The 25451-nt window shown below is 38.1% G+C and overlaps 1 protein-coding gene and 1 pseudogene across 3 annotated transcripts; both read right to left on the bottom strand.

Moving 5' to 3' along the window:
- Positions 1 to 80: 80 nt before the first annotated feature.
- On the bottom strand, positions 81 to 15480 carry LOC129354600 (B-cadherin-like; annotated as a pseudogene).
- Positions 15481 to 17673: 2193 nt separating this feature from the next.
- Positions 17674 to 24655, bottom strand: LOC129354610 (ras guanyl-releasing protein 3-like). Of its 3 annotated transcripts, none has more exons than XM_055024060.1 (5): positions 24626 to 24655; positions 19762 to 19909; positions 18975 to 19011; positions 18637 to 18786; positions 17674 to 17865 (listed from the first exon to the last, which is right to left on the bottom strand). In XM_055024060.1, the coding sequence occupies exons 2-5, from the start codon at positions 19882 to 19884 to the stop codon at positions 17840 to 17842; spliced, it is 336 nt and encodes a 111-aa protein (XP_054880035.1). In that variant the 5' UTR covers positions 19885 to 19909; positions 24626 to 24655; the 3' UTR covers positions 17674 to 17839. The 3 variants fall into 3 exon arrangements, with proteins under 3 accessions (XP_054880035.1, XP_054880033.1, XP_054880032.1); XM_055024058.1 differs by lacking the exon at positions 24626 to 24655 and adding an exon at positions 20546 to 20844; XM_055024057.1 differs by lacking the exon at positions 24626 to 24655 and having other exon boundaries at positions 19762 to 20074.
- Positions 24656 to 25451: the final 796 nt, after the last annotated feature.

Genomic DNA, 25451 nt, shown 5'->3' with positions numbered 1-25451 from the left:
TATGCATTAAAAAGAGCAAAATCACTCTAATAAACATAAAGACCATCACAGAGCCAGTGAATAAAGACATAAAGATTTAATATTAAAAAGCATTTGTCTTATCTTCAAATATTGCAGACATCTTTTTTTGTGCAAAACAAACAAAAACAATCTCATCAACTCTTGCTAATGACACAATGGCTGAAGAACGTCGCATGGATCTAATGTATTGAAAAAATAAACACTGATGGAAAGATTAATAACAAATAAATAATGATAAAAAAAGATACATAGTACTTACTATATTGGTTACATTCTCCACAAAACTGAGCTTTCAAGTTTGCATGTCTAACAAAGAACAGAATCATAAATGAAGAACTAAAACTAATGTGAGGGTTTAACCTGAAGATCCGAATGAAGAACAGCTAAAAGAGGAAAAATACGACTGATTTCACATATTGTCACACAGATTATGTATTTCACACATTGTCACAGTTGGACTGCATGCATGCAGGCATTTTTCTCACAGTGTGGGTTCATTTACATCATGTCATCATCATCTCCTCCTCCGTACATGTCGGCCAGTTTCTTGAAGCGAGGGCCGTACTCTCTGAGGGAATCGTAGTCCTGGTCTCCGTCGCTGGAGGAGTACAGAGACGAGAGTTTTTCTGCCTCAGAACCGTCTCCTTCCAGATCGAACACCAGCAGGCAGTCGTAGGGGGGAGCAGTGAGGTCTGTATCCGCCACCTTCAGGTTCTGAATTATGAAAGGCAAAAGTTAAGAAATCTGGGTTTGAAACTAGATGCAACACAAAGGGAAACATTTGCTCTTATTTCTCACTCACATGGTCGATAAAGTCCTGATCTCATCTGGGTTGGTGGGCCGAGGTCGGTACTGGGGCTGCTTTCAAGAGGAGGAGCCATGATGGTCTTGGACATGTCAGACTTGTTGGTCAGAGCAAAGTGGAGAATGCTCTGATTATAATCCTGACAGAGAGAGGGAGGATCACTGTTAGACACGTATTGGCTTATTTTCCAATCCGCAATCATCCACTTGAATTGTTAAGAAATATGGCAAGACGAAAGGTTTTCAGTTATTACTATGTTGTAAGCACAATTTATTGTGGATTTTAAACAAATGTAACATGTCATGTGTCAGTTGAATAGACGTGTCACTGTTCACCTGCTGAATGCTCTCTCCACCTCCCTCTTCATTAGAAAAAATAAGCTCATCCCTGTCATCATCTTCACTTCTTTCATCTTTTACTCCTCTTCATTTCTTCCTTTCATCTTTAAATACATCATCAAGGCAATCACTAAAAACAGGAGCACAAACAGTAAACGATGTGTTATTGGTTTCTTGTAATATGTTCATTTTAAATATTGTGACGATGTGCGAAAACATCAGCCTCTGTTCAATGTGTCTCTCTTGGTGATGGTGTTACTGAAATGAACTGACTTTTCATCAATATTGAAATTTATTGAACGGGTCTGTAATTTAACATCAAATATAAATACTATCTGTTTTATCCAGTACTTGTGATTATAATTTTCAGATCCTGCTTGCTTGCTTTTTGTTCAGCATCACTGAATCTGGTCGGTTTTTTCTGAGTTGTTATTTTGTGTTTCATGGTTAAAATTTCTCTATCCGTCTGCAAGTAAACATTTAAAACTCACCAGTTCCCAGCAGCACCAATAAAAGAACTCCAGCAATGACCCAAGAACTGGAGCTGGCAACTTTTGCTTCTCCTCTCTTGCAGATTGGTGTTCCAGTGCAGTCGCACACTTTAGCTGTGACCGTGCTGACCTGTGACAGACCCTGGTTGTCTGAAACACTCATGGCCACTTTGTAGGTTCCTTCTGCAATCTTAGGCTTTAATCTCACGATAATGCCTGTGCCTGTAAGCAAAAAAAACAAACAAACAGAAAACAGATATAATCTAAAGAACAGCGGAAAAGCAGAAACAGTGAGTTAGAAGGGACCCATCGGTTTTAGCTGAAAAAAAAAAAAAACCCAAACAAAAACTTCAATTAAAAACTGATGGATCATGTTTTAGCATATCTAAAAACAGGATGTTAAGTGGATTGATCCGGATCCTCCTGATCTGCTGTGACTCATTATCCTGCTCCAAGTCAACCGTATTTTTCATCCAGCTGTCATTTATTTGACACTTTGTGTTATTTATGAACGGACTAAAGCAGGTCCTTCAAAACTTCTGCGTCCCCTGAGTGTTTCCCAACTCCGGCCCTCAAGGCCCCGAATGTTGGAGACGACTCATCGCTTTCCTCCGCCCGATTCAGCCAATTGCAGTTCAGCAAAGACCTATGAATTGAGATCGCCCTGGCTGAAGCAAGGAAACACCTAAAACCTGCAGGGTGGTGAGCCTGGAGGACCAGAGCCGGAGACTCTGCCCTCACAAACCTTCAGTGGGTCACAGAGCAGATCGATCGACATCTTAGCACTGAAGAGACGATTTATGAAAGAGGTACGTTTTTCAATTTGTTGAGATCATTTTCTGTTCTCAGGAACAACTTTGTAATCAGTATAATTAGTAATTAATATAAAAAGGGTAAACATACCAGACGCGTTCATCTCAACGGTCCAGTTAGCCTTTGAAGCCTCCCGCAGGCTGACAGCATATGGAAAAGTAAACTTTGTTCCATCTTTATCCATTACATTCAGTACATGAGGAATTGGTTTCTTGTTACACATCTGGGGAGGGGGGGAAATGGATTTGAAACCCTGGTGAATATGAATGTGCTACAGCACATATGTAAGCAGGCATGAGCCGACAGCAGGCTTTTTTCCAGGCCGAGTACAAAGTACTACTGCTTCAGTTCAGGTACTTAAAGATTCTAAGAACCACTGCAGAGTAGTTAATAAGTTTGTACTTATACTGTACATCACAACAAACATTGAAAAACACAAACAAAACTACTGCGTGGCATACAAAATAATAAGTAAAAAAATGAGGAAATAAATAACGAAATTAAATTTATTTTAGTATCTGCCATGTTTATCTTCAAATATCTTTATTTTGACCTCGTCCTGCCACCTAATTTCTCTTTTCTTCTTTGTATTTCTTTTCTTGTTGGTCTGTTACCAACACCTGGTATCTGGTTTGTTCAAACCCAACTCAAGAGGAAACACCCAGAACAAAAGTGGCATTGGTTCTGAGTAACTACTTGTTGTCAATCACATGAGTACATGACGCTGGTGTTGATCATTGTTTTAGTTTGAAAATTCAGTAGAGATTAGAAGAAACATAAAATAAAAGTCATTTTAAGTACTTTAAGAATAAACAAAGATTTCCACTTGATTTTATCTGCCTGGAAAATATGCAGCCAACGAAACCCCCTAACCCTGCTGACATACCTCAAATTCACGCTCAACAATGCTGGGGGCGTTATCGTTCACATCTTCAAGCTTGATAATCAAAGTTCCGGTTCCGGTAGCTGGGTTCTGATCTGGTGAGATGACGGACGTGGGTCAGGAAATCGTGAGCAATCACACAGATGGCTTCGACAATCTACTGAGACTCTTGTGACAAGGTTAGGAAATCTAAAACTGCAATACTTGTGATTCTTCCAGAGAGAAGTCCCACAAAGCAAAGGAAAAGGCTTCCTAAGACTACAGACGTGGAGGACCCTTAACTTCTGAGGTTGTACATTTGATTTCAGCTCACAGACGACCATCTAAATGAAGCTATTCAATTAGGATTGACTTCACATTTGATTCCAAAATGTAGCTGCTGCTGTACAAATCAATGAATCCTCACACCTACCATCATCATATGCACCAATCAGGACTGTGTATTTCTCCTCTTTGACAAATAGAGATTCTCTGTCCATGTCTTTTCTCACTTTTATCACACCAGTCTCCTTCTCAACGTGAAGCCAGCCAGCTGGGTCTTTGAGTATTTTATACCTGAACATCAAGCACAAAAATGAATGTAAATAACACAAAGCAGGACTTTGCAAGCTGTGTGATCAAGAAAAGAAATTACTTATCTACAACATAAATGTAAAATATGCATGCTGTGACTCTTCATGGTGGAGGATTTTCAGGTTCCTTACGTGACTTTCTGTTTGCGTCCAATGTCTGGATCAGAAGCTGTGTACCGCACCACAGTGCTGTTCACAGCAAGATCCTCAGGTTTAGAAACCCGTTCCTCTTTTGGAGCAAAGATGGGAGGTTCATTGACATCCTCCACAGTCACCACCACTGTAGCAGTGGAAGTGATCAATGAAACAGCGAAAGGTTCCTCATTCACCACGGTGACCAGCAGAGTGTGCTTACTGACTCTCTCAAAGTCCAGACCCTAAAACCACATGGTTTAGAGGAAGAAAGGTTCAGTATTAACTCAGGCATGAACAGCTCAGGCTGAACTTCAGGGTCACTGAATTTTGCTTAAAAACAAAATACTTTGAAAAACTACATTTGGTCCAACAATGTTCCTGTTCCTCTTACCTTAGCAGTAGTGATGATTCCTTCTTGTTTGTTTGTTCCTGTTTCCACAGTAAACAGATTTTCTTTATTTCCATCAATGATCTTGAACTTTGCATTCCAGGCTGGGCTTTGAGGCTCATCACCGTCCGTCACCAACATCTTAACAACTAGAGCGTCTACTTTATTCTCTTCAACTGTGGCCATGTACTGAGAGGAGACAAACATTTTTAAGGTTGCTCACCACAACGAATTCCAAATTGTTTTACACATTTGCATATATACATAGTTATCTACACAACACATCCTTTAACCCTTTAACCCTTTAACCCTTGCAGATTCTTGACTAAAATGAGACATTCTGCTATACTGCTTTTTCTTTTAATTCTCAGCATCTCGGTCAGATTAAAAGTTAATTCTATGAAACTTGGTCAAGACTTTTTAAATTTTCTTTTAAAAAATAATTGTCCCTTTGATTATAAGGTATGCAGAACATAAGATAAGCACTTTGTGTACATTTAAAACCTCCTGTCCCATTTTGATCCCATTGACTGCTATTATAACCACATATTTTCAGTGGACATTTTCAATGAAAACCAAACTAATCCAAGATTCGGTCTTCAAAATACAAGAAAAACTTGTTTTGTGCGTGATGACCTCCCTAATATTAACTTGACCTCGCTCATTTACTTGATCAACTTTCAGAAGGGAAAATGGTTCTATAACTTTCCAAAATGCACAGCAATAAAGATATTGAACACCAAACAAATAGTCCTGGTGAGATGGAAATGATGCAAAGGAGACGATTTTACCAGAATACAAGTCTGAGGATAATGAGGATGAAGTGTGAAGTAAATATGAGCAGAAGTCAAAATTCATCTGAGGGCAGGATTTGCAGCCTGGCAATGGAGGACTTTGCAGCTGAGAGGAGGAAGAAGCAATGGATGATGGGAAATCTCCATGGAGATAAAACATTTTTCTCCTCATATTTTCACTCCAGGATTTCTCTCTTGCCAGAATCTGCAGGCCTTTGACAATATTCATCTCTCTTTACAGACGTATTGCAGCTAATCCTGCAAGATTAGCCTACAGGGGAGGCCATCAGTAAATATATGGAATGATTTGGTGATGTTAAAAATACTGCATATTTTGTTTTTTTACCTTGAGAAAAAGTATGTTTTTTTTTTTTTTTTGACAAATATGTACCATTTTGCATCACAAATGTGAAGAGCGTCCATTTGAATTCTTATTACTCCAAAATTTAATAATGCATGAACATCAATTAATTATTGACCTGGTCAAGGCTAGAACATCCACATGAAAAGGATTCAACTTCGCTGTTAATTTTTGAAAAATATTGAACATGCTGGGCTGTTCTACTTCAAAAATAAGATGTTTTTTTGGACAAAACAGAAAATATTTTAAAAATATGAAAAGATTTAAATCTGTAAGGTAGTTTGCTTTATTTACAAAAAGTTAACATTTTAAGTGCCACTAATTTATAAGCAGAGACTTTCATTCAAAGCCATCCGTTAACAAATAAACAAAAGGTTTTAGTAAAAGCAGTTTTACTCACAGAGGCCTCCGTAAAGACTGGAGCGTGATCGTTGCTGTCCATCACTTTGATAAACACTTTGGTAAATCCAGTCAAACCTTCTCCTTTCATGTCAGCTACCTGAACATCCAGTGTGTACAGAGAATTTTTCTGTTGAATGAAATGAAATGTTGACTTTATTAAACAAGATACTTTTAGTTGTCACTGAAGTGTAGAAAATTAGCTTCCTAAAATACTCAACACTATTTCAATCCTCTTATCACTTGCAGAGCTTTTAAGAAAAACTTAGCATAGAAAGTATTTAGGTTCCAACAAACAACTCATTCTGAGAAACGTCTCTGCTTAAAGCAGAGAACATAGAATCTGATACAGGACACTGCAGGAGAGGTGTGGAAATGATGGACAATACTATTGCCCAACTAATAATTAATAATTCAAATGAAGAACTAACTTATAAAGACTGCTGTTGACATACTTAAAAAAAAAAGACTTGTCTTTTCATGTCAACCTCAGTTAATTATAAGATAAATATCATCATGATAAGTCACAATATTTAAGAATAATATTGTAACTTTTTGTTTCTTGGGATTTTTTATTCTTGGGAATTATTGAATGATCTGTTTTTAAATGCCTGACAAGACTGAATTGTGAAATGATCCAGTTAGAGCATGATTTAGTTAAACCAATAGAAATCACCATTTTACTCAAGCATTTTGCCCATTTACTTACTATTTTTTCTCTATATTACTCAAGCATGCATATGATTAAATGTCAATAGCATATGTATAAATTTATTTGTTACTGTAATTCAGAGCAGGATTACTGGCAGCTTTGTGTTTGAGTGATTTTATTGCAAGGTGCAAATGGAACAGAGTGGGTTTCCTCTCTGCTCTGCTGCTGTTAGATCGACAACCTGAAAATGTTTCTGAGGTGGGAGGAGAGCACAGCAGCTCTCACTGCACTTTTATTTCTTTAAATCAATCAAAACGGTATCATTAGAACTATGAGAAATTAATAGTATTGTCTTAATAAACAGAGGAGACTCAGTCTATATCCATTTATCTTTATTGTTGTGTTATATCTGTGATAACCATAGAGAGAAGTTGCATGTCTCAGAATACAAGGACTGTACCAACTCAGGTAAATCATGGGGGTAAATACACCACATTAATCTTAATTTGAAGTTTCAAACATCAAAGAGATTTGACTGAAACAGCAATTTGACAATAACTTCTGCTTTTGAAACTCTACATCATTTTTCCAAATCCGTGCGTTTCATTAGAAAAATACACGCCAACTGAAGCCTAATTCTGATTTTAGTCAAATGGGCCAAAACTGTTATCACCTCTCGGTCCAGTCCAGCTTGGTTGAGGATGATGAGTCCAGTTATTGGGTTGATGTTAAACATGTTGGGACTGGGCTCCTCTGGAGTCTGACTCATTATACGGTACCTGATATCAGAGTTGTCAGTATTTGGCTGATCAGCATCTGTGGCCAAAACCTTAATCACCTCAAAACCTAATCAAGAGAAAACGATGAACAACAGTGAGAGCAGCAGCTATTAAGACTTCGGCAAGATCTACTAAGAAACACCAACTTGATTTTAAAACATGTAGTACTGTAATTATTTTTTTAAAGGCTCTTGTGGCCTTGATAGTGGGGAAGACATTCGACAAAGGTCACAGGCCAGGAATTGAACCTGCGACAACTGAGTTGAGAACGAAGGTCTTCATATGTGTGTTGTGCTTAACCAGCGTCGTAATGACTTTTAAAAGCAGACACTTTGATTTCCGATTCGAGAGTTATCGTGATGACCCACTGTGAACAGGCTTCCAAGAAAACCAAAGAATATGAAATCTTATCCCCATTAAAACGACAAAAGCAGCAGATGAAACCACCAATACTGCAATGGAGAAGATGCTAATCATGTACTTGACACTTCAACAGAAAAAGAGTCTGAAACTGTGTCCATTGGCAATTGTGTAATTTCATCTGGCACTGCTGAAAGCGTCACAGAAAAAATGAAACGTCACTGTCCTGTGCACACAGTGGGATTGCTGCTGTGTGCAGCTGTGTGTTGCCTCCACAGCTGCGCGTCAAGTTGGTGCATTTGTCACTGCTGTGACATTCACAGATGGACAGTCTGTCAGCTAAACGGACAGCTAGACTTTTTTCTGCTGTCCTTCGAAACAACGATCAGTGAAAAAATCTAGCTCAATCTCTGGTTAAGACCGAAGTAGAAGTACAAAATTGTGCAAAAGTTTTTTTTTCATAATAGCTCCCTTTACATACACCAATTATACATAGTTTAAAAATTGTTCAAAGGATTCTGCCAAAAGTTCAAAGCAAACTAACAATTTTGTTTCCATAAAGTAGAACATTTTCTTTTTGCATGCTCATTATCTGAATCCTGGAACTTTACCTTTTTTCGCGGTCTCTGGAACTTCTCCATTATAGGTAGATTGATTGAAAACAGGTTTTTGGTCATTCTGGTCAATTACATTGATTACAATATCCGTAGGAGCCTCTGCATTTGTACCAGCCTGTGTCTTGGCAAGAGCTTGAAGCTGTAAAAAATGATCATTTCAACATATGAACACAATATGACCACTTTAGTTTTATGGTGCATAAGGTATATTTCATTTTTCCATTTTATAAACTTTTTTCCAATATATTTAATCACAGATGGCAAACAATTTGAGTATTTTTGTAGACTTGAGAATTATTTCAGAAAATGAGTCTTAATCAGTCTTAACAAGAATCCAGAGAACCCTCTACTGGTTTATAAATGAGGAATTATTTATTCTTATTAGTTTATATATTTCACTCAACCCAGAACAGAAATCAAACCAGAGCAAACTGGGAATTAGAACAAACTTAAAGAAACCCCTAACTCATTACCTTAGATCAGTGGTTCCCATGCAGTACCATTGCAGGGAGGGGCATGGCTGAATGGAAAAAACCCCAAAAACTTACATAAAAGTGTTTCACCGTAAAGATGGTTTGTTGTTTTGTTACTTCGAAGTGTGAAATAAACTTTAGAGGAGTTTGAAACAAAATATGTGTAAAGGTTTATGTCTGGTTGAAGGATGTGTGTGCCCAGTAAATCCCTATGAATTCACTGTAATCCATAGGGGGGGACAAAAACTCTTTGGGAACCACTGCCTTAGATCAACATTTAGTACCATGTACTTTACAGAATAAAACACAGAGAACCAACATTTAGTTTTATGCCTCACTGATCTTACCAAACATGGAAAACCACCATCTAATTTATACTATTTTGTTTTTCTTTGTGGTCTTTCTATTCTTTTGTTTGTATTTCTTTCTAACTCATGTAAAGAACTTTGAACTGTCTTATTGCTGAAAATGAGCTGTAGAAATAAAATGACCTTACCTTAACTAGCCTCTTTAACAAACAGCAAATAGAAAAGTGTCAGGATTAAAGATCTAACACAAAACACTGACCCTGTACTTGTCCTGTTTCTCTCTGTCCAGTCCTTGTGTGACATACAGATGACCAGTGTCTCTATCCATGGTGAAAAGACCAACAGGAGGCTGATCAGCTCCAGGACCAGTGATGCTGTAAATGATCTTCTTCACTTTATCTTCATCAGAGCGAATCTGGACAACAGAGACCAAGGTTATATTCAAATACCATTAAACAAAACACACACAAAAATAGAGGAATATATCTTAAAATACAAGGTATAACTGAAAGAGGAAAGAAAATTACACTGAATGCCATTTTTCCATATCATTCACTCATACACAAATAAATAAAATAAAATAAATAAAACTACACCTCTATGCATTTTAATTTCTCCCACCTGAGCAAGAGAATAGGGATATGGTCCTCTGCTATTCTCAGCAAAACTAATGGGAGGGATAGACCAGGCTCTCTTTATCCTCTTCAGTCCTGGATTCGATTCTGGGAAATACAGAATGGGAACCTGTGGAAACAAATACAATTTAATCAGTAAACTACTAAAACTAAATGGCTTCCAGAAATACAAATGCATCCCGATTTCAAATTTAACACAATAAAGTTTCTTATGAAGCTCTTAATATAAATCTTCTCTGGGCCAGAAGTTCAAATGAACCAGTCATGAAAAGAAATGTGGGACTTGAAGACAGTACAAAAAAAAAAAAGCATGGAAGGAGAAAATGTTAAATATAGCCACAAAGTGGCAGTGTTTCACAAAAAACATCTCTGCTTTAAAAAGCATTTGTTCAACACAACACAGCTCCTTGGTAGTGTGAGGTTTGTACAAGTACAGTCCCACAAAAAGTATTCACTTCTATTTAGCAGTGAAGCGCTGTGTCAGTCTATTGTAATCTCTGTTTTTATTATGGTTCAGTTTAAACAAAAACTCAGCAGACTTAGTGGACTTAGTATCCCTGCATGAAATTTCCATATTTTAACATTGTCACAAAAAGAGAAATCCGTCCCATAAACTCGACCAACCAAAACATTTTCTGTGACTGTAGTTAAAAACTCAACAGACACAAAATGGAAGAGCTACTAAAGTCACATTAGCAGTATTTAATGAAATCTCCCGTTGCAGTGCAGCGGATTTAACTCATGTAGGGCCGGTCCAAGGCTGCATGAGGCCTTGAGCAGAATATGTCTTGGGGGGCCTGTGTGGATCACTTTCAATCAGACTTTAACATCTGGAGGCAGCAAATTTACTCCATTCTTCCTTTGAAACTGTTCACACTCTGTCAGGTTGGTGGGGATTGGCTGTGAACAGCCATTTTGAAGCACAGCCAAAAATTCTCTCTATATATTTGATAATGTATGTAGAAGTCACTTTTATATGGACAACAAGAAAAATGAAAAAAATAAATTGTCTTGCAATATAACCTTCTGGAGGTCGCGGTAGGTCACGATTTACCGGTGACATGAGCTCAGTGCAATGTGCACCCAAACCTCCAAAGCTCCCGTGGGAGATAAGTCAGCAAAACAATGTCAAAAAAGGATTTATCCTTCAGAGAGCGAGAAGAGAAAGAGGAAGAATATTAGAATAGATAAAGGTTTGTTTTCATGTGTCTTGGTAATGTAATGCTAATAGAAACAGCTTGATAGCAACATGAACGGTCCAGTTCAACAGGGCTAGTCCAGTTCTAGCATCTTTGTATTTGTGTGAAACTGAGCTTTAACTTCTAAGTGTTGGCCCGAAATATTTCAGTTTTTTTCCTTCAAAACGATGTGTTGGATAACATTTGATGACAATAATTAAAACGTATAAATATTTGACATTGTCTAGCGAAAGGTGCAGTTGGTGATATATTCATTTTCTGCTGAGCAAGATAATTTATGTAGCTAAAAAACACATTATTTTTACATCAACTTCTAAGTTATATGAAACTTCTATTAAAACAAATTGTCCTAACAATTATTTTTTAGGTGAAAACGCTCCGTAATGACAATTGATGCGTTCAGACTTACTGAGATAAAGCGATGGATGAAGAACCACTAGGTTATGTTCAAGCTTTGAGCTGGGAACTATGAACATGAATTGTTTCACTTTAACCTGAGGGAACTGAACCACATTAGGAATCTCCACGCCTACCTTTATGTGACCGGTGGAACTCATTTCATTGTGATCGAGTGACTCGTCGTTCCTGTGGTGAATCCGTCGGTACAAAACCATGACAGGAAGACTCAGATTCTGACCTCGTGCATTCAGGGAGTGGACAGAGAAGCTTTGGTTCCCCTCCTGAAGAACGACCCGTCTCTTCACCTGGATCAGGCCAAGAACCACAGTCATTAACTCAGTGTCCAGGAACCCAGCCGAGACGAGTTCATGGGACTCTTGATTAGGACAACTTTTCTACCAGTCTGGGTTCCCAAACTAACTCTATGGAAACAATTCAAAATATTTCAAAATGAAACACTGTTTTTACACCTTATATTAACCCCTCAGTGTTACTAAAGGAACCAGGGCACACCGCCGGTCTACTGAGGCAAAGGTATGGGACTGATTAGACCAACTAAAGACTCTTGGGACTCTTGAGATGGAATGATGGAGGTAGGATCAAAATTCTTCATACTTAACACAGAGATAGATGTGAGTATAATCTTGATTAAAGCTGCATCCTGTAATGTTTATGGAAATATCCATCCATCCATCCATCCATCCATCCATCCATCCATCCATCCATCCATCCATCCATCCATCCATCCATCCATCCATCCATCCATCCATCCATCCATCCATCCATCCATCCATCCATCCATCCATCCATCCATCCATCCATCCATCCATCCATCCATCCATCCAAAAACAACCAATCAGAGTGAGCGGCAGGCCTTTGCACTGTCAGAAAAAAACCTCATCTAAGCTACTAAATGTGCTTAAATGAGCGGCGGAAAACCTTTTATCCACCATCATCAATGTCCAACTAGCATGAATATTCACTACAGTCAGTCTCTGACAGCTGCAGTGTTGCAGAGGGCAAAGGGAAGAGCGAGGGATGCGAATGGAGGTCAGAGCAGCACTATGAGTGACTGTGATTGACAGCACTAAACTCTGCCTCCTGGCTCTGATTGGTTGCTTCTGGATAGCACTGGGAGCACTGGGAGCAGGCGGAGAAAAACAGAGAAGTGATACCAAGCTGTCACAAAATACAGGCTTACATACTGCAGCTTTAACATGCTTTTTCTAAAATATTTGATTGTTGCAATAACAAAAACATATCTGGAACATATTTTCTCTTTAGGGACATCCCTGTGTCATTTGAGAAACTATGTTATGAAATCAAAGTTATGCTTAGAGTTTGAATATTTTTGAGAATGGTCAAACTAATGACATGGTTTCCACAACTAATGAGTAAAAGTTATATTTTATAACAAAATGCTGAATATATTCAAATAGTAGAAAGCTAAGAATGACACACTAATAATAATTAACGTTGCCTGGACACAAAATTATCCTGGCAATTAAACATATTGTAAGTTTTATATTGTACAAGTTATTTTTTTAATTGAAATACACCAGGAGTGCTCAATTAACACAGATTATAATCCAGTTATTTGAAGGCTTCTAGATGATTATATATTGTCTGGGTTCGGCCCGTTTCTACTCACCATTAAAATCCCATCTGGCCGGACCAGGAAACGGTTGTCATCAGAGCTGAAAGGGAATCTGGTGCGACCTGTGCAGTCAGTGAAGCCAACTGGAAATCAACAAAATAACAAAATGTTAAGTATGTACATTAGAAACTGCTACTGGGAACTGGAAATGATTATATCAGAATTAAAATAAAAATAAATGATCATAGTATTAATTGATAAAGGGATTCAAATACACATCGATGTTGAGTTAATGCTGGTATTTGTCACATAATCAGGTTTCTGAAAACCTTCCAGCAATTCACTAAATTAAAATGAGCTCCTTCTTCTTTTGATTTCCAATTTTGACTTCCAATGATTCACTTCATGCTCTCTTTTTAAAACTTGTTCAACCAGTACACACCACAGAAACTCAACATCTGAAATAAGGATCATGCGCGTGGAAACGTACAGAAGAGTCTGAGACAACAATGTGCCGGAACAGGAATGATGAAAGGATTTCCAGCTAAAGGAGCTCTGGAAGAAGCTCTCACTTCTTCTACACCAACCAGAAAGACAACAGCAGTCTGTCTGCTTTATCATTTCAACGCATGACCATTTCAATAAAGAGATTGCGAAATGCTTTCCATCATAAACAAACTCTACCACACCAAGTACAGTAGAGTGCATGTCTGTTCATTTTGGAGAAAAAGTGTAAGCAAAAAAATAATTGGCTAAGTGATAATTCAAGAAATAGTTGTCTAGTGGTTGTTAGTACACATGTACAGTTTAAATGGAGATTCTGTCATGTTCCGTGTTTCTCTGTGTTTATATTTAGAGATTTCTGCGTCCTCGTCTCCTCGTTGTCCTGTCTTCCCCTTGATTACTCTCTGTGTATTTAATCCCCTGTGTCCTTTGTTTCTCTTCAGATCCTCGTCTCCTTTTGGCATGTGTTGTTCTGTCCACTAGTGCTACCGGTACTGAGCCCTGGCTTCCGCTCAACCGTGCTGCCTGGCTGTGGACCTACTGCGGTTTGTGTTTTTGGACTTGTCACCATTAAACCACCATTTCCACCTATCCTGGGTCTCATGGCGTCAGCCTCACCACCATTTCATGACACATTCTCAGATGCTTGTTGCTTGGGGCTACCGCAGCTGACATCTTTAAAGGAAAAACCTGAAAATCAGGTTTGGGGACATGCTTCACCCTGACGGAGGAAGCATTAAAGCCTCAGCAGTGCAAAGTAACACCTGAGAACGTGAGATTGACGGATTTCCTAATGATTGCCTGCTTATAATTCAGGCTAATCCAGAGAAAAGTTCATAGGAAATCAACTTTGACACCATTTTGAGAATGTGAGCGTGAAAGAGTGACTTGATGAGACGTTCTCACCTTTGCCCAGTATTGTGCCGTGTCTCAGGTGCTTTTTGGTCACATTCAAGATCAACAACTTGGACTCAAAACCAGGTACACATGATGACTCCTCTGCAGAACCGACTGCTGAGACCTGAACGAGAAGAAGGAAACACTGTCAAGCTGTTTGTTGCTGTGGAACCTCATTCATTGAAACCTGAACATATTTGGCAGTGAATGGAATAATGTTAAATCAAAAACAGTTTTGAAATTGTCTTTAGAAAATATTTAAACAGTAAAAGAAGAAAATATAGAAACTGCTGTTTTGGCAGGAAGAAATGTTTTGTTCAGAACATTTATTAAAACGTAAAAGGACAAGTACTAATGTCAGACCTTTAAATGAGTCAAAAGGAAATGACTCCCTTATCTGATAACTGAGTTCATTTGAAATAAACAAGTTCCTTTCATTTTAGAAGCGTTGTATAACCCTTCTATCATACAGTTGAAAAGATTTTATCAACGGATATATTATCCAACAACGCAGTGAGTTTACTGAACTTCTATTGAAAATCATCTTACCATGAACTTCCTTTGAAGCTGCTAGTTCACAGCAAACCATGTGTGATGAATTTGTAATACGTTATTTTAAATGAAATTACAACAAATAGATGTTTTTTACAACATAATTTACTATTGCAAGAAGGACATAAAGAAAGAAAATATTAAAGCATACTTGAAAAAAATCCAACCGTTCTAACGAGTAAAAGAGAGAAAAAAAATGGCTGAAAAAGATTTACATTTTATTAAACAAAAATTTGTTTAATAAACAACGGATATTACTTAGGATGAGATGAGAAGAGGAAGTCTTACCTGAAATAAAGTGATCGCAACGCTCCATATAATGAGCCACTTGGTTCCCATTTGTGTGAAAAACCGTCGGTCAAAACTTCAGAAATAAAAAGGAGGGAAGAAAACAAAAATAAATCAATAAATAAATGTGTAGATCTTATCTGTAAACGTGATATGTGGAGCCTCTCTCTGGTACGTTTTCTGAAGAAGTGTCAGTGTATGGATGAGCTGCTCTGGGTGGTTTCAGTGTCTATCATATTACAGGTGAACTTGTTCCGGATTCTTTTTATGGCCACGGAAACAGAGCAAACCTGAAGTGTCAGGTATTTGTAGGTATTTAATGCGTTAGTAAGAAAACAACTATCATACACCTACCCACAGGTAAGTACACACATTCCCGCAAGTTCACGCCTACCTACACACACACACACACACACGCACGCACGCACACACACACACACACATCCTTTAAAGCACCTAATAAAGAGGAAGTGGTAAAACATCATGTGGTAAAAATTGTTAAGTTAAAGTAGCTCAGCTTTTGCTTATAGCTCTGGTTTCCATGTCTGCTTCAAACGTTAAAATAGATTTTTGAGCCAGTTTTATTTTGTCTGTCAAATCTGTTTTCAAAGTGATGGGAAATAATTTTCATACACACACACCAACCAAAACCAAAAGAGAGCTATGCAGAAACACTTATTTGAATATTTTCCGGCCACAGTTTTATTTTCACTTTGCAATCTACTCTCAGAATGATGATTCATATCATCAGATAATCTAATCCAACAAATAACCTGAAAGCTCTCACATGTGGCAACCTGGCAAAGCAGGAAGTTCAGGGGCTCTGGGTGGCTCAGTCAGTGGAAAGAGTACAACCCTCAACCTGGTGGTACTGGGATTGATTCCCAGTGTTGGACCACTTGCTGCATGTCTTTCACTTCTGTCTTCGGGCCATTTCCTGTCATGGTGCCTCATGTGTCCAATTCACAGAAAAGTCAATTGGACACATGTAATCTTTGTAATTAAATTTCTATGTGAAGAAAATGCTTCCAATCCAAGAATTTTCTGGCTTTGTATAATAGAAAAGCAACAATAGTTCATTTTTAAGAGAAAAGCACCACTGAGGTTTACCTTTTACAAAGTATCATCAGTAAATCTGCTGCCGGCTCACAGTAGAATAACAGGAGGATTTACCTCTGAAAATGGATTGTGTAAAGGCAGCTTCCGTGTTTTTGTTCAAGAACTGAGAAAAAAGATCATATTCAGAGATGTAACTCTGAACATACCTTCCAGATTCAGTGTTAAAGACAAACAATGTTTTTGGTGCAGAACCATCACTAAACTGTCATCTTTTCATGTTTTGAGGCATGAACAGAATATTTATTACTTTGTTAAACGTTACAGTAAGTTCCACTAAAAGGATAGGTTCATTTGTTTTTGTCTTTTAACAAAATAGTAAAATATTATTAAGACACCTAGAGTTTGAAATATTACATAATAGAGCCTAATTACTAGACACTATTTACAAAGTACTTACAAATAATATTGAAATGTATTTGTAAAAATATCCATATAACCTATTTGAGAAAATTATTGTGTATTTTTAAAAATACATTTTTAAAAAGAGTACTCAAAGCATGTTTATAAAAATGTATTTATTTGACATTTTTAGTATGATCTTAATCAGCATACCCTTTGATAACACACTAAAATTGTAGTTCAGGAAAAATATGGCATATTTAAAATATACTTAAGTATACTAAAGTATGCTGTCTTTACACCAGGGAAGTTGCGCAGGCCGGTTGTTTACAATGCAGGTAAGCTTCATAACACTGAACCGTTGCATGGTGAACGTCAGGGACAAACGTTAGTGATTGGGAACATTTGAAAACTCCAACCCGGCCCACGCCTCCAGGAAACAAAGGTTTTCAGCAGCTGGGAGCCCAGACCCCCTGAAAGAAACTGGTTTTTACCTGGATAGAATAAAACACAAGTTTCGTTGAACCCTTTACAACTAGTTGGATTTTTATTGATCCAGAGGAAGTAGGACTGGACTGTTTGTTACCTTAACTCCGAATCTGAGTGAACTGAGTCGTCCTGGAATGAACCAAGCTTCAAAACCATCCGCAGAACAACATTGCTATTGATAAGAGTAATAATTTCCCTTTATTTGCACCACGTTATAAAGACGTTATGTACATATGTGCTCAGAGATATCAACCTCTTCAAGAGGAAACTTTGACCTTTCATTTAGGGTGTTCTCTGTTCAAACCTTTTGAGTTTTAATTAAAGACTGATCCACTGAGTTGTGTCCGAAGCACGCTTCTCTAGCTTCCATTTCACTTGTAAATCCTCAGGTGTGTCGTCTTTTCTGGAGCCTTCAGAGCTTTCCGTAGTCTCAAGATTTGATTCACGTCAGGCGTTCACGATCCACTGAGCTTCTCCTGGTAGCAGCCACATGCCTACCCGGGGTCTAGAAAGGGTGAGATAACTTCAAGTCACTGAATGGGGACTTGAAGCATCCCAAGGTCTTCCCCAGTGAGAAGAACCTCCTGCTCCCTGTGGTCCTGGTGGTCCTGGAGGTCCTGTGCTCCCGGCCTTCATTGTTGTGGCCAAGTCAGCTGTCCTTAAGAAAACCAAAGGTGAACAAAACGTTATTTCTCTTACTGCCATCCATATTTTCCACTAAACAGTTCGTCTGCACCCTTATCTGCCACAAGACAGTCAAAGGCGCTCATTGGTTCAATGACATACTTTGCCATGCTTTCAGAATGATCTAACTGTTAATAAGGACGTTTGACGCTTCAATAGCAATACTATAAAATAGCAATAGAAGAAAATATTAAGTGTAGCTCAATATTTGAATTATTTCAGTAATTCAGTTCAAAAAGGGTAATTCAGATATTACCACATCATATTACGTTACATCTAAAATGTCTATTTCTGTCAATTTTGAGTGTGAAAAGTCAAAATGCATTTTCCTGAAAACAACCTAAAAACTGCCATCACCACAGAAAAACAAAAAATATAGCCCAGATCTCAGCCTCCAGGAGAACTCATGTTATAGTGCATTAATATTTATATATACATAAATAAAGATTACTTTCTGATAGATTACATGCAGACGTGACCTGGTGGGCGGGGCTGACAGTCAAACCTCTCATGGCAGAGCAAAAGAGGACAGTGGCTGATTTTTAGACCTTCATTGATCAGATCGGTAGATAATATTGGCTTCATATGTAAATATCGGCCGATCTGGCAAAATGAAGGACAATGGACTACACCACTACAGACTTACATTTATTTACTCTTATGAAAAGGTGAACTCATGACAACATTCAGTCCAATCTTGATAACACCAGAATATTGCTTATGAGTAACAGTATCTGAAAACAACCTTTACAGGTGGGCAGCGTTGGGCTGTTGGGCAGAGAGCTGTGGGTCAGCCTGGCTGGAGAGCCGCTGCTTACAGAGCCTGAGCCAATCAGCTTCCTGCAGGCCAGAACCAGCAGTTCCCGACATTGTTTATGACAGTTAACACCACAGTCTGCAAGGCAAACACATTTCCTGGCTCAAATCATCCCTGCAGTATTCAAGCAGCATCAATAAAAAATAATATATAGAGAATAATAATTATAGCTACTGCTAATAAATTTGGTGTCAAAAAGAGAGGAAATGTAAAAAAGTGAATTCATATCCATGACAGTCACTCTTAGAATAAAGCAGCAGACGCACCTTTGCACTTGTATCCCTGCTTGATGATTCCCCAGAGCTGCACACACGGAAGGAGAAAAAGATGGAAATGTTACATAATGGAGAGAAAACAGACACAATCACAGCAGTCTACTGGGCTTCATGCCAACCTCTGGGAGTCCAGAACAGGTGTCAGAAAACACAAGTGGACTGGCAAGCTGCTTAGGACCAACAGGCCACCAGGGGGCCCAGAAGAACATCTAATTTCTTACACAAAGTGTAGTGCTCCCAAATTCCAATCTGCAGCTACATTTCTTATTTGACTTTAACATTTCTCTTGGTCATTTATGGAGAAAATGAAAAACTCTCTAATGTAGGATCCAGAGAACTCACAAATATGTCAAACTTTTGTCATAATGTGACAGATTCCATCCATCCATCCTCAGACCCGGTTAATAAGATGATCAGCTTTCATCTCCACAGTTTTTGCCCTTTTTACAGAATCACTGATGAGCAGAACTGCAGTGATTATTGTGTGCATGTAATTCACTCTGCCACCTGCTGGACGCCAGAGGTCCTGCTTCTGCCTTCTGGTGGTTCACACTTCCCTTCAAGCAACATGTGTGAACAAACACAGCTAGAATCTGAACTTAGAAGAGAACCTACCTGTCATCACCTGCTCCACCTTTTTTACATTTTTACAAGCTGTTCATTTTTAACCCGGTTTTCTGTAATTTAGTCATTCCAAAGTAAAAGATGACATTATGTTTGAACACATTCAGCATGTTTGGAATCAATAAACATAATTTACTTGTGTTGAAATACATACAAATCCAGCACAATGTTCACAGAAGGTTGGCTTCAGATAGGTCATCTCCTGAAAGTTGTGAATGAATCCTGGTCCCATCTTACACTGGAGCAGAGGGTTGGCCCGGAGGAAATACGCCACCATCTCATCCTTGCTGATCAATCCGTCTCTGAGGAAGACATGCAGAGGAAGATGAGGAGGAGGAAACAGGAGCATCAGCTCAGCTGGAAATCTTTTAGTCATGGACAAAGTTTATGGCAGTGATGCAAATGTGTTTGGCTTTTAAATTGAGAAATATTCATTGTTTTGGGGACAGGGAGTCTTTTTTTCCGCTTGCTTCTTTTTGCTTCTTTAGATCAATGCAGAGTTGTATGATTTTTGTTTCACACTGAAAGAAAATGCAGGAATCAATACAATCTAAGCAGCATAAAAATAGAGGCAACACATCCCACAATCTAGCAGCCAAGCAATTGCATAAAATAACCTTATGACCTTTCAAATGCTCCTCTCTGGTGATTTTTTGATTGTTTTTAATGTTGCTCCAGTGTAAGGGGAAACTCTATTTATGACATAGTGATATAAATAAATTGGTGTGAATTCAGGCCAAATCAATAATTTGATGAACACATCAGGATGGAGGAAGTATGGGTCGGTTTGGAAGCTAGCAATTTCCAACTTTTGTAAATATCACCGTCTATGATCCCCAATCAGGTTTGTTAGGTTCACAGACAAGTTATCTCCACTCCAACAAGAAGAAGCCACCAAGAAACTGGTAAAAACAACTTGGATAAATAACTGAAGTCACTCTGTTCAGTTCTCCCATCCTTCACTGCCGACGTCCGTCATGGCGCCTCCAATGATGAAGTCAAGCAGTTGCAAAGGGTTAATAGTTTCAATCATGCAGAACTGATCTGACTGTTGCTATAGCAACGATCAGAAGCAAGACATTGTCCAGAACTACAGTGAGCTCATTGTAGCTATGACCTCATCAATGACTTAGATCTATGACATAGTTCTATGTCATAGATCTAAGAACCTCTGAGGCTATAAAAACTTGCATCTCAAAACCTCAGCTTTCAGTTGCAATTCTGTTTAGCCATGTCTTTGGATCTGAATGCGATTGGAGCCACATTTTTTTTCCCCGTATCTTTCGGGCTTGGTTATTTGGCCACCACAGCCATCAGGAAAACAGTAAATCATTTCCTGCCGCACATCAAATTTGAGATTTCGCCCAGGGATGAGGACCTGGACGATTTTGATTCTTTCCTCTTCAATCCTTCTCCGGCTGGAGAAGAGAGCTTAGCAAACATACTTCCCTTCCAGGAAGAGTGGCCTGATGAGTTCAACGCCTATCTCTTCACTCCTACTCCGGCTGGAAAGGATCGCCCAGTTGAAAGTCCTTTGACTGAACTGTGGATTGGGGAATATGATGATGATTTTGATAAATATCTTTTTAGCCCTTCCCCACCTGTGACGCAAACTTCTCCGGCTGGAGAAGTTTGCGAAGAGGACGTAAAAGACATCGATGTGGAAGAGACTCCTCAGCCAGGAGTCTCTGATCTAAACAAAGAAAAGCCAGAAGAGCCGACATCTTCAACAAAGGAGGACGTAAAAGACATCGGCGTGGAAGAGACTCCTCAGCCAGGAGTCTCTGATCTAAACAAAGAAAAGCCAGAAGAGCCGACATCTTCAACAAAGGAGGACGTAAAAGACATCGGCGTGGAAGAGACTCCTCAGCTAGGAGTCTCTGAACTAAACAAGGAAAAGACGGAAGAGCCGACATCTTCAAGAAAAGAGGACGTAAAAGACATCGATGTGGAAGATGTAAACAAAGAGAAGCCTAAAGAGCAGAAAGCTTCTCCTCCATCAAAAAGAGCCGTAGAAGATTGGACTCCAAAAGATTCTTTTAGTTTTCTTCCAAAACAAACTTCCCCGGCTGGGGAAGCTTTGAAGATTAGGAGGTTTTCACCTCTACCTCCCCCACCACCTGTGGAAATTTGGGATGATAAGAAGGCAGTGAAGAGAAGTAAGAAGGCATGTTGTCGACTATCTTGACTGCCTGATTTTAAGGATGTAGCATCTTGTTTTTTCACTTTTCATTTTCATGAAAAGTGAAAAAACTTGCGAAACAGAGGTCTTGGGTTTGAATCCTGGCCTGGGTTCAAACCCAAGACCTCTTGATCTCCATGAGCATGAGTGGGTTCTCTCCGGGTACTCCGGCTTCCTCCCACAGTATAAAAAGATTTTTTTAAAAAGTGCGTACATTGGGTTGCGCCTTTGTGATTTCTGGGCTGTTCTCATTCTGTCTAGTTTCTAGTTGAAGTGTCACTTTGTGTCTGATGAATAAAACTTCAATCCAGCTGAGTTTACCAGTTAGTAAATGATTGCAAACACACATCAAATTTGCCATTTCCTGAAAGAAGAATGTCTCAGACAAATTGTTTAATCCCCCAAAATCAACATTACTTTGAGTTTGGTGATGAGGAAATGCAAACTGAGGGGATGAAATCCCAATCATCAATTCATTTTTAAAAAGCAAACCTTCCATCTTCCTTGAGCATTACTGCAGACTGTAAGTAAAGCATAGACCAATCGCCACACGTTTTCCACAATCTACCAAATGGTTCATAAATTAGTTAAATTGATTTGCTATGACAGCAGACAGATGTGTCAGTTATTTTTCACACTCACTGATCTTTATCCAAAACACAAAATGAGTCCAGAAATGGGAAATTAGCTGCAATACTCTCAAAGTCTTCTTGTGATATATAGCCATCGTGGTCATAGTCATAATTTCTGAAAACGTAGCTCTGATAGTCGGTGAACTGCAGACGAATGAGAATTAATGCCAACACTCATTTGTACGAATCATTTTCATAGAGGCTATGCAATGTAGTTTAGCTCTATTTGGATTTTAATGTTACAGTCAGTTAAATGAAATACACAACCAGCTGCTTACTGTAAAATTTTATGCAGGAAGATAAAAAAAAAAAAAAACAGGATTCAGCTGAAAATGGAGGAAGCAAAAAAAAGATATGGGTAAAAAAAAAAGTAATTTATGTGGAAGCCCATGTCCGCCATGAAAAAAAAGACCAACAGGAATTATGACATTCAAAGTCATAATTATGAGTTTCAAAGTCATAATTATGAAATTCAGTCATAATTATGAGAATCAAATTCATAATTATGAGATTCAAAGTCAGAATTATGAGATTCAAAGTCATAAATTCAAAGCCATAATTATGAGATTCAAAGTCATAATTATGAGATTCAGAGTCATAATTATGAGATTCAAATTCATAATTATGAGATTCAAAGTCATAATTATGAGATACCGGAGCAGTTGGATACAATTCTACTTAGAATAACAGCGTGCTCCAACTCCCAGTTAAATATGACCTTAAATCCAAGGTCCAACCTTTGCTACTGCGTTTAAGAGTCAGTAAAAGGTAGGCTCACCTTTTTTGATTTTGTTTAGATTCCTTCGTTTTGAATGCTTTTTGATCGTGTGGTGTTATGTACATAGTTCGTTGTTTTAGCAACATGAGCTAGCTGCAGGTTAACCGTCAAAGCGTGCTAACCTTGTTATAGCATATTTAACAGAGTTTTTTTTAAAGTAGTCCGTTAATTAGATTGTTTTTATGTCAGAATGCGATAAGAAGTTTGTACTCCAAAAATTCAATAAGTTAATATGTATAATTATTTTGTGGCATTAATACAAGCAATAGCTAGTAGGTTAAAACAAGCTCCACAGCTTGTTGTATGTACGTTTTGTTATGTGTAACAGCTTCCCCTTATGCCCGTCCCGTCATACACACAAAGGAGGCCAGTTGGTTGAATTTTCTGTAATAAATGGTCAACACAAATTAGCACAGTGAGCTCCACTACTGGTTCACCAGCTCTCCGCATACACAGTAGAGCGCTGAACAGACTGCGTCTAATTTACGGTTTAGCTTTCTATTTATAGGCAACCAGTAGGGGGCGCCAAAAACCATTCATCACATAGTAATTACAAAACATATTTTAACAAGAATTTCATCTGTATCTATTACCCGTTACATATGCATAATGTGATTCACTATCTTTCCCGTTAAATTGTTTTTGTCGATACACAGACAAGAGTAAAATATGAAAGTACAATATGCATCAGTTTTCAAACTGTTTTCGTAGCATTTTCATGTACACTTATGCTAATGCTGGAGATCTACAGCTTTACATTGACAATATTTACAAAAGCAATTCAAAATGAGAAAAATTGAAAAACAAGAAACTTAAAAAATCCCCCAAAACAGGAAGGCCTTGTTGAAAATTTTAACTCCTCAACTTTACTCAACTTTCAGGATACCTACAAGAGACAGAGGAGGTTCCTTTCACCTGAACCTAAACCTAAACAGAGGTAAGTTGCAACTCTTGTGAAAATCCAATTTATTATATTATCTGTTTAAATGAAAGTAATTGAGATCAAAACTAAAATCATTCTGATGATGTTCATGCACTTGACTCTTTTATAAAGATGGAAATTTCATTTTAAGAATTGTTCAACCACTGAAATATTTTAGGGGAAAAATGTAATCAGAACTTTCAGACCTAAGCTCTACACTTTACCATTTAGTTGTGGAGACACTGGTAGATTTTTCTTTATTACTTTTATGTAGTTTCTTTATGTATTGGTTTATTTTTGCAGATCTGTACAGCTGTTTTGTTGTTTATTGTATTTATTTTAGCAGGAGCTTGAGTCTGAAATACAGTTTCTATCTGTCTTGTAGAGTTGGACAATAAATCAGTTATATGTATCACGATACACACGTGATCGATATCAATAAATAGTAAGTCTGACAGAATATTCAATAGAATATTCTCTGAACTCTGATCCAGAACCACATACCATTCTGGAGGATGTAGGCACAGTCAAGGCTTCTCAACCTCTTCAGGCTGGCTCATCTAGGTTGATGGCATCATTTAACTCACTGGTGAACTAGCAACAAGCTGTTGAGTAACTTTAATGTTTCACCACTGTGCCTCGTAGATGTTTATAAAAAAACATTATGTTGTAAAAGCGGTGGATAAAATGGGAAAGGTCACATCACCAGATATCAGATATCTATAAAAAATAATTGATATAAAATAAAAATAAAAATATGCTTGTATTGTGAAATGTTTTTCAGTAATATCATTCAACCCTATTCTCATGTTCATAATACATTTTTTGCAATGTTATGTTTTATTAGACATAATTCATTAGTTATTGTGTGTAATTGTCACAGGATGGATGAGATATGACTTCTTAAAGTCACAGGATGTTTCAGAGGAAGTCAGACAACGACTGCAAAAGGATAAGGTAGCTAGATTGCTCAGGAAATCAGTACATTTAGAAGTTATTATACAACACTATTATAGAGACATGGTGAAGACAGATCAGTTTTATCATGTGGCTGTTTTTACTGGGTTTCCCCCCCATTTTTATAGGTCAAACAACTGTTTTAACTTTTGTTTTCTAGATTGACTCCAGTGTCCTTCTGCTCATGACAGATGAGCAGCTTAAGGAGTATCTCCCATCTTATGGTGACCGACTGGCACTTCTCGGATGTTGCAGACGAAGGGAAAATGATCCTGCTGGCCGGAAATCAAAACTTTTTGACCGATTGAGAGCCAAGATTTCAAGGAACAAAGGCAACGATCAAAAGCAGATCTCAGAAAATGTTAGCATCAGA

The sequence above is a fragment of the Poeciliopsis prolifica genome, unplaced genomic scaffold, assembly GCF_027474105.1.
Source record: "Poeciliopsis prolifica strain line A6 unplaced genomic scaffold, Auburn_PproV2 SCAFFOLD113, whole genome shotgun sequence".
In the NCBI taxonomy this organism is placed as follows: Eukaryota; Metazoa; Chordata; class Actinopteri; order Cyprinodontiformes; family Poeciliidae; genus Poeciliopsis; species Poeciliopsis prolifica.
This window is presented reverse-complemented; position numbering and strand designations above follow the sequence as displayed.

Bases quoted from the DNA above. Each gene is read 5' to 3' on its own strand.
- LOC129354610 (XM_055024057.1), bottom strand. From the start codon at position 19,983: ATGACTAAAAGATTTCCAGCTGAGCTGATGCTCCTGTTTCCTCCTCCT. The intron at 19,012-19,761 runs GTATGTATTTCA...CCGTGTGTGCAG, and splicing joins GTGAACATTGTGCTGGATTT to CTCTGGGGAATCATCAAGCA. The intron at 18,787-18,974 runs GTGCGTCTGCTG...TTTGCCTTGCAG, and splicing joins GCAGGGATACAAGTGCAAAG to ACTGTGGTGTTAACTGTCAT.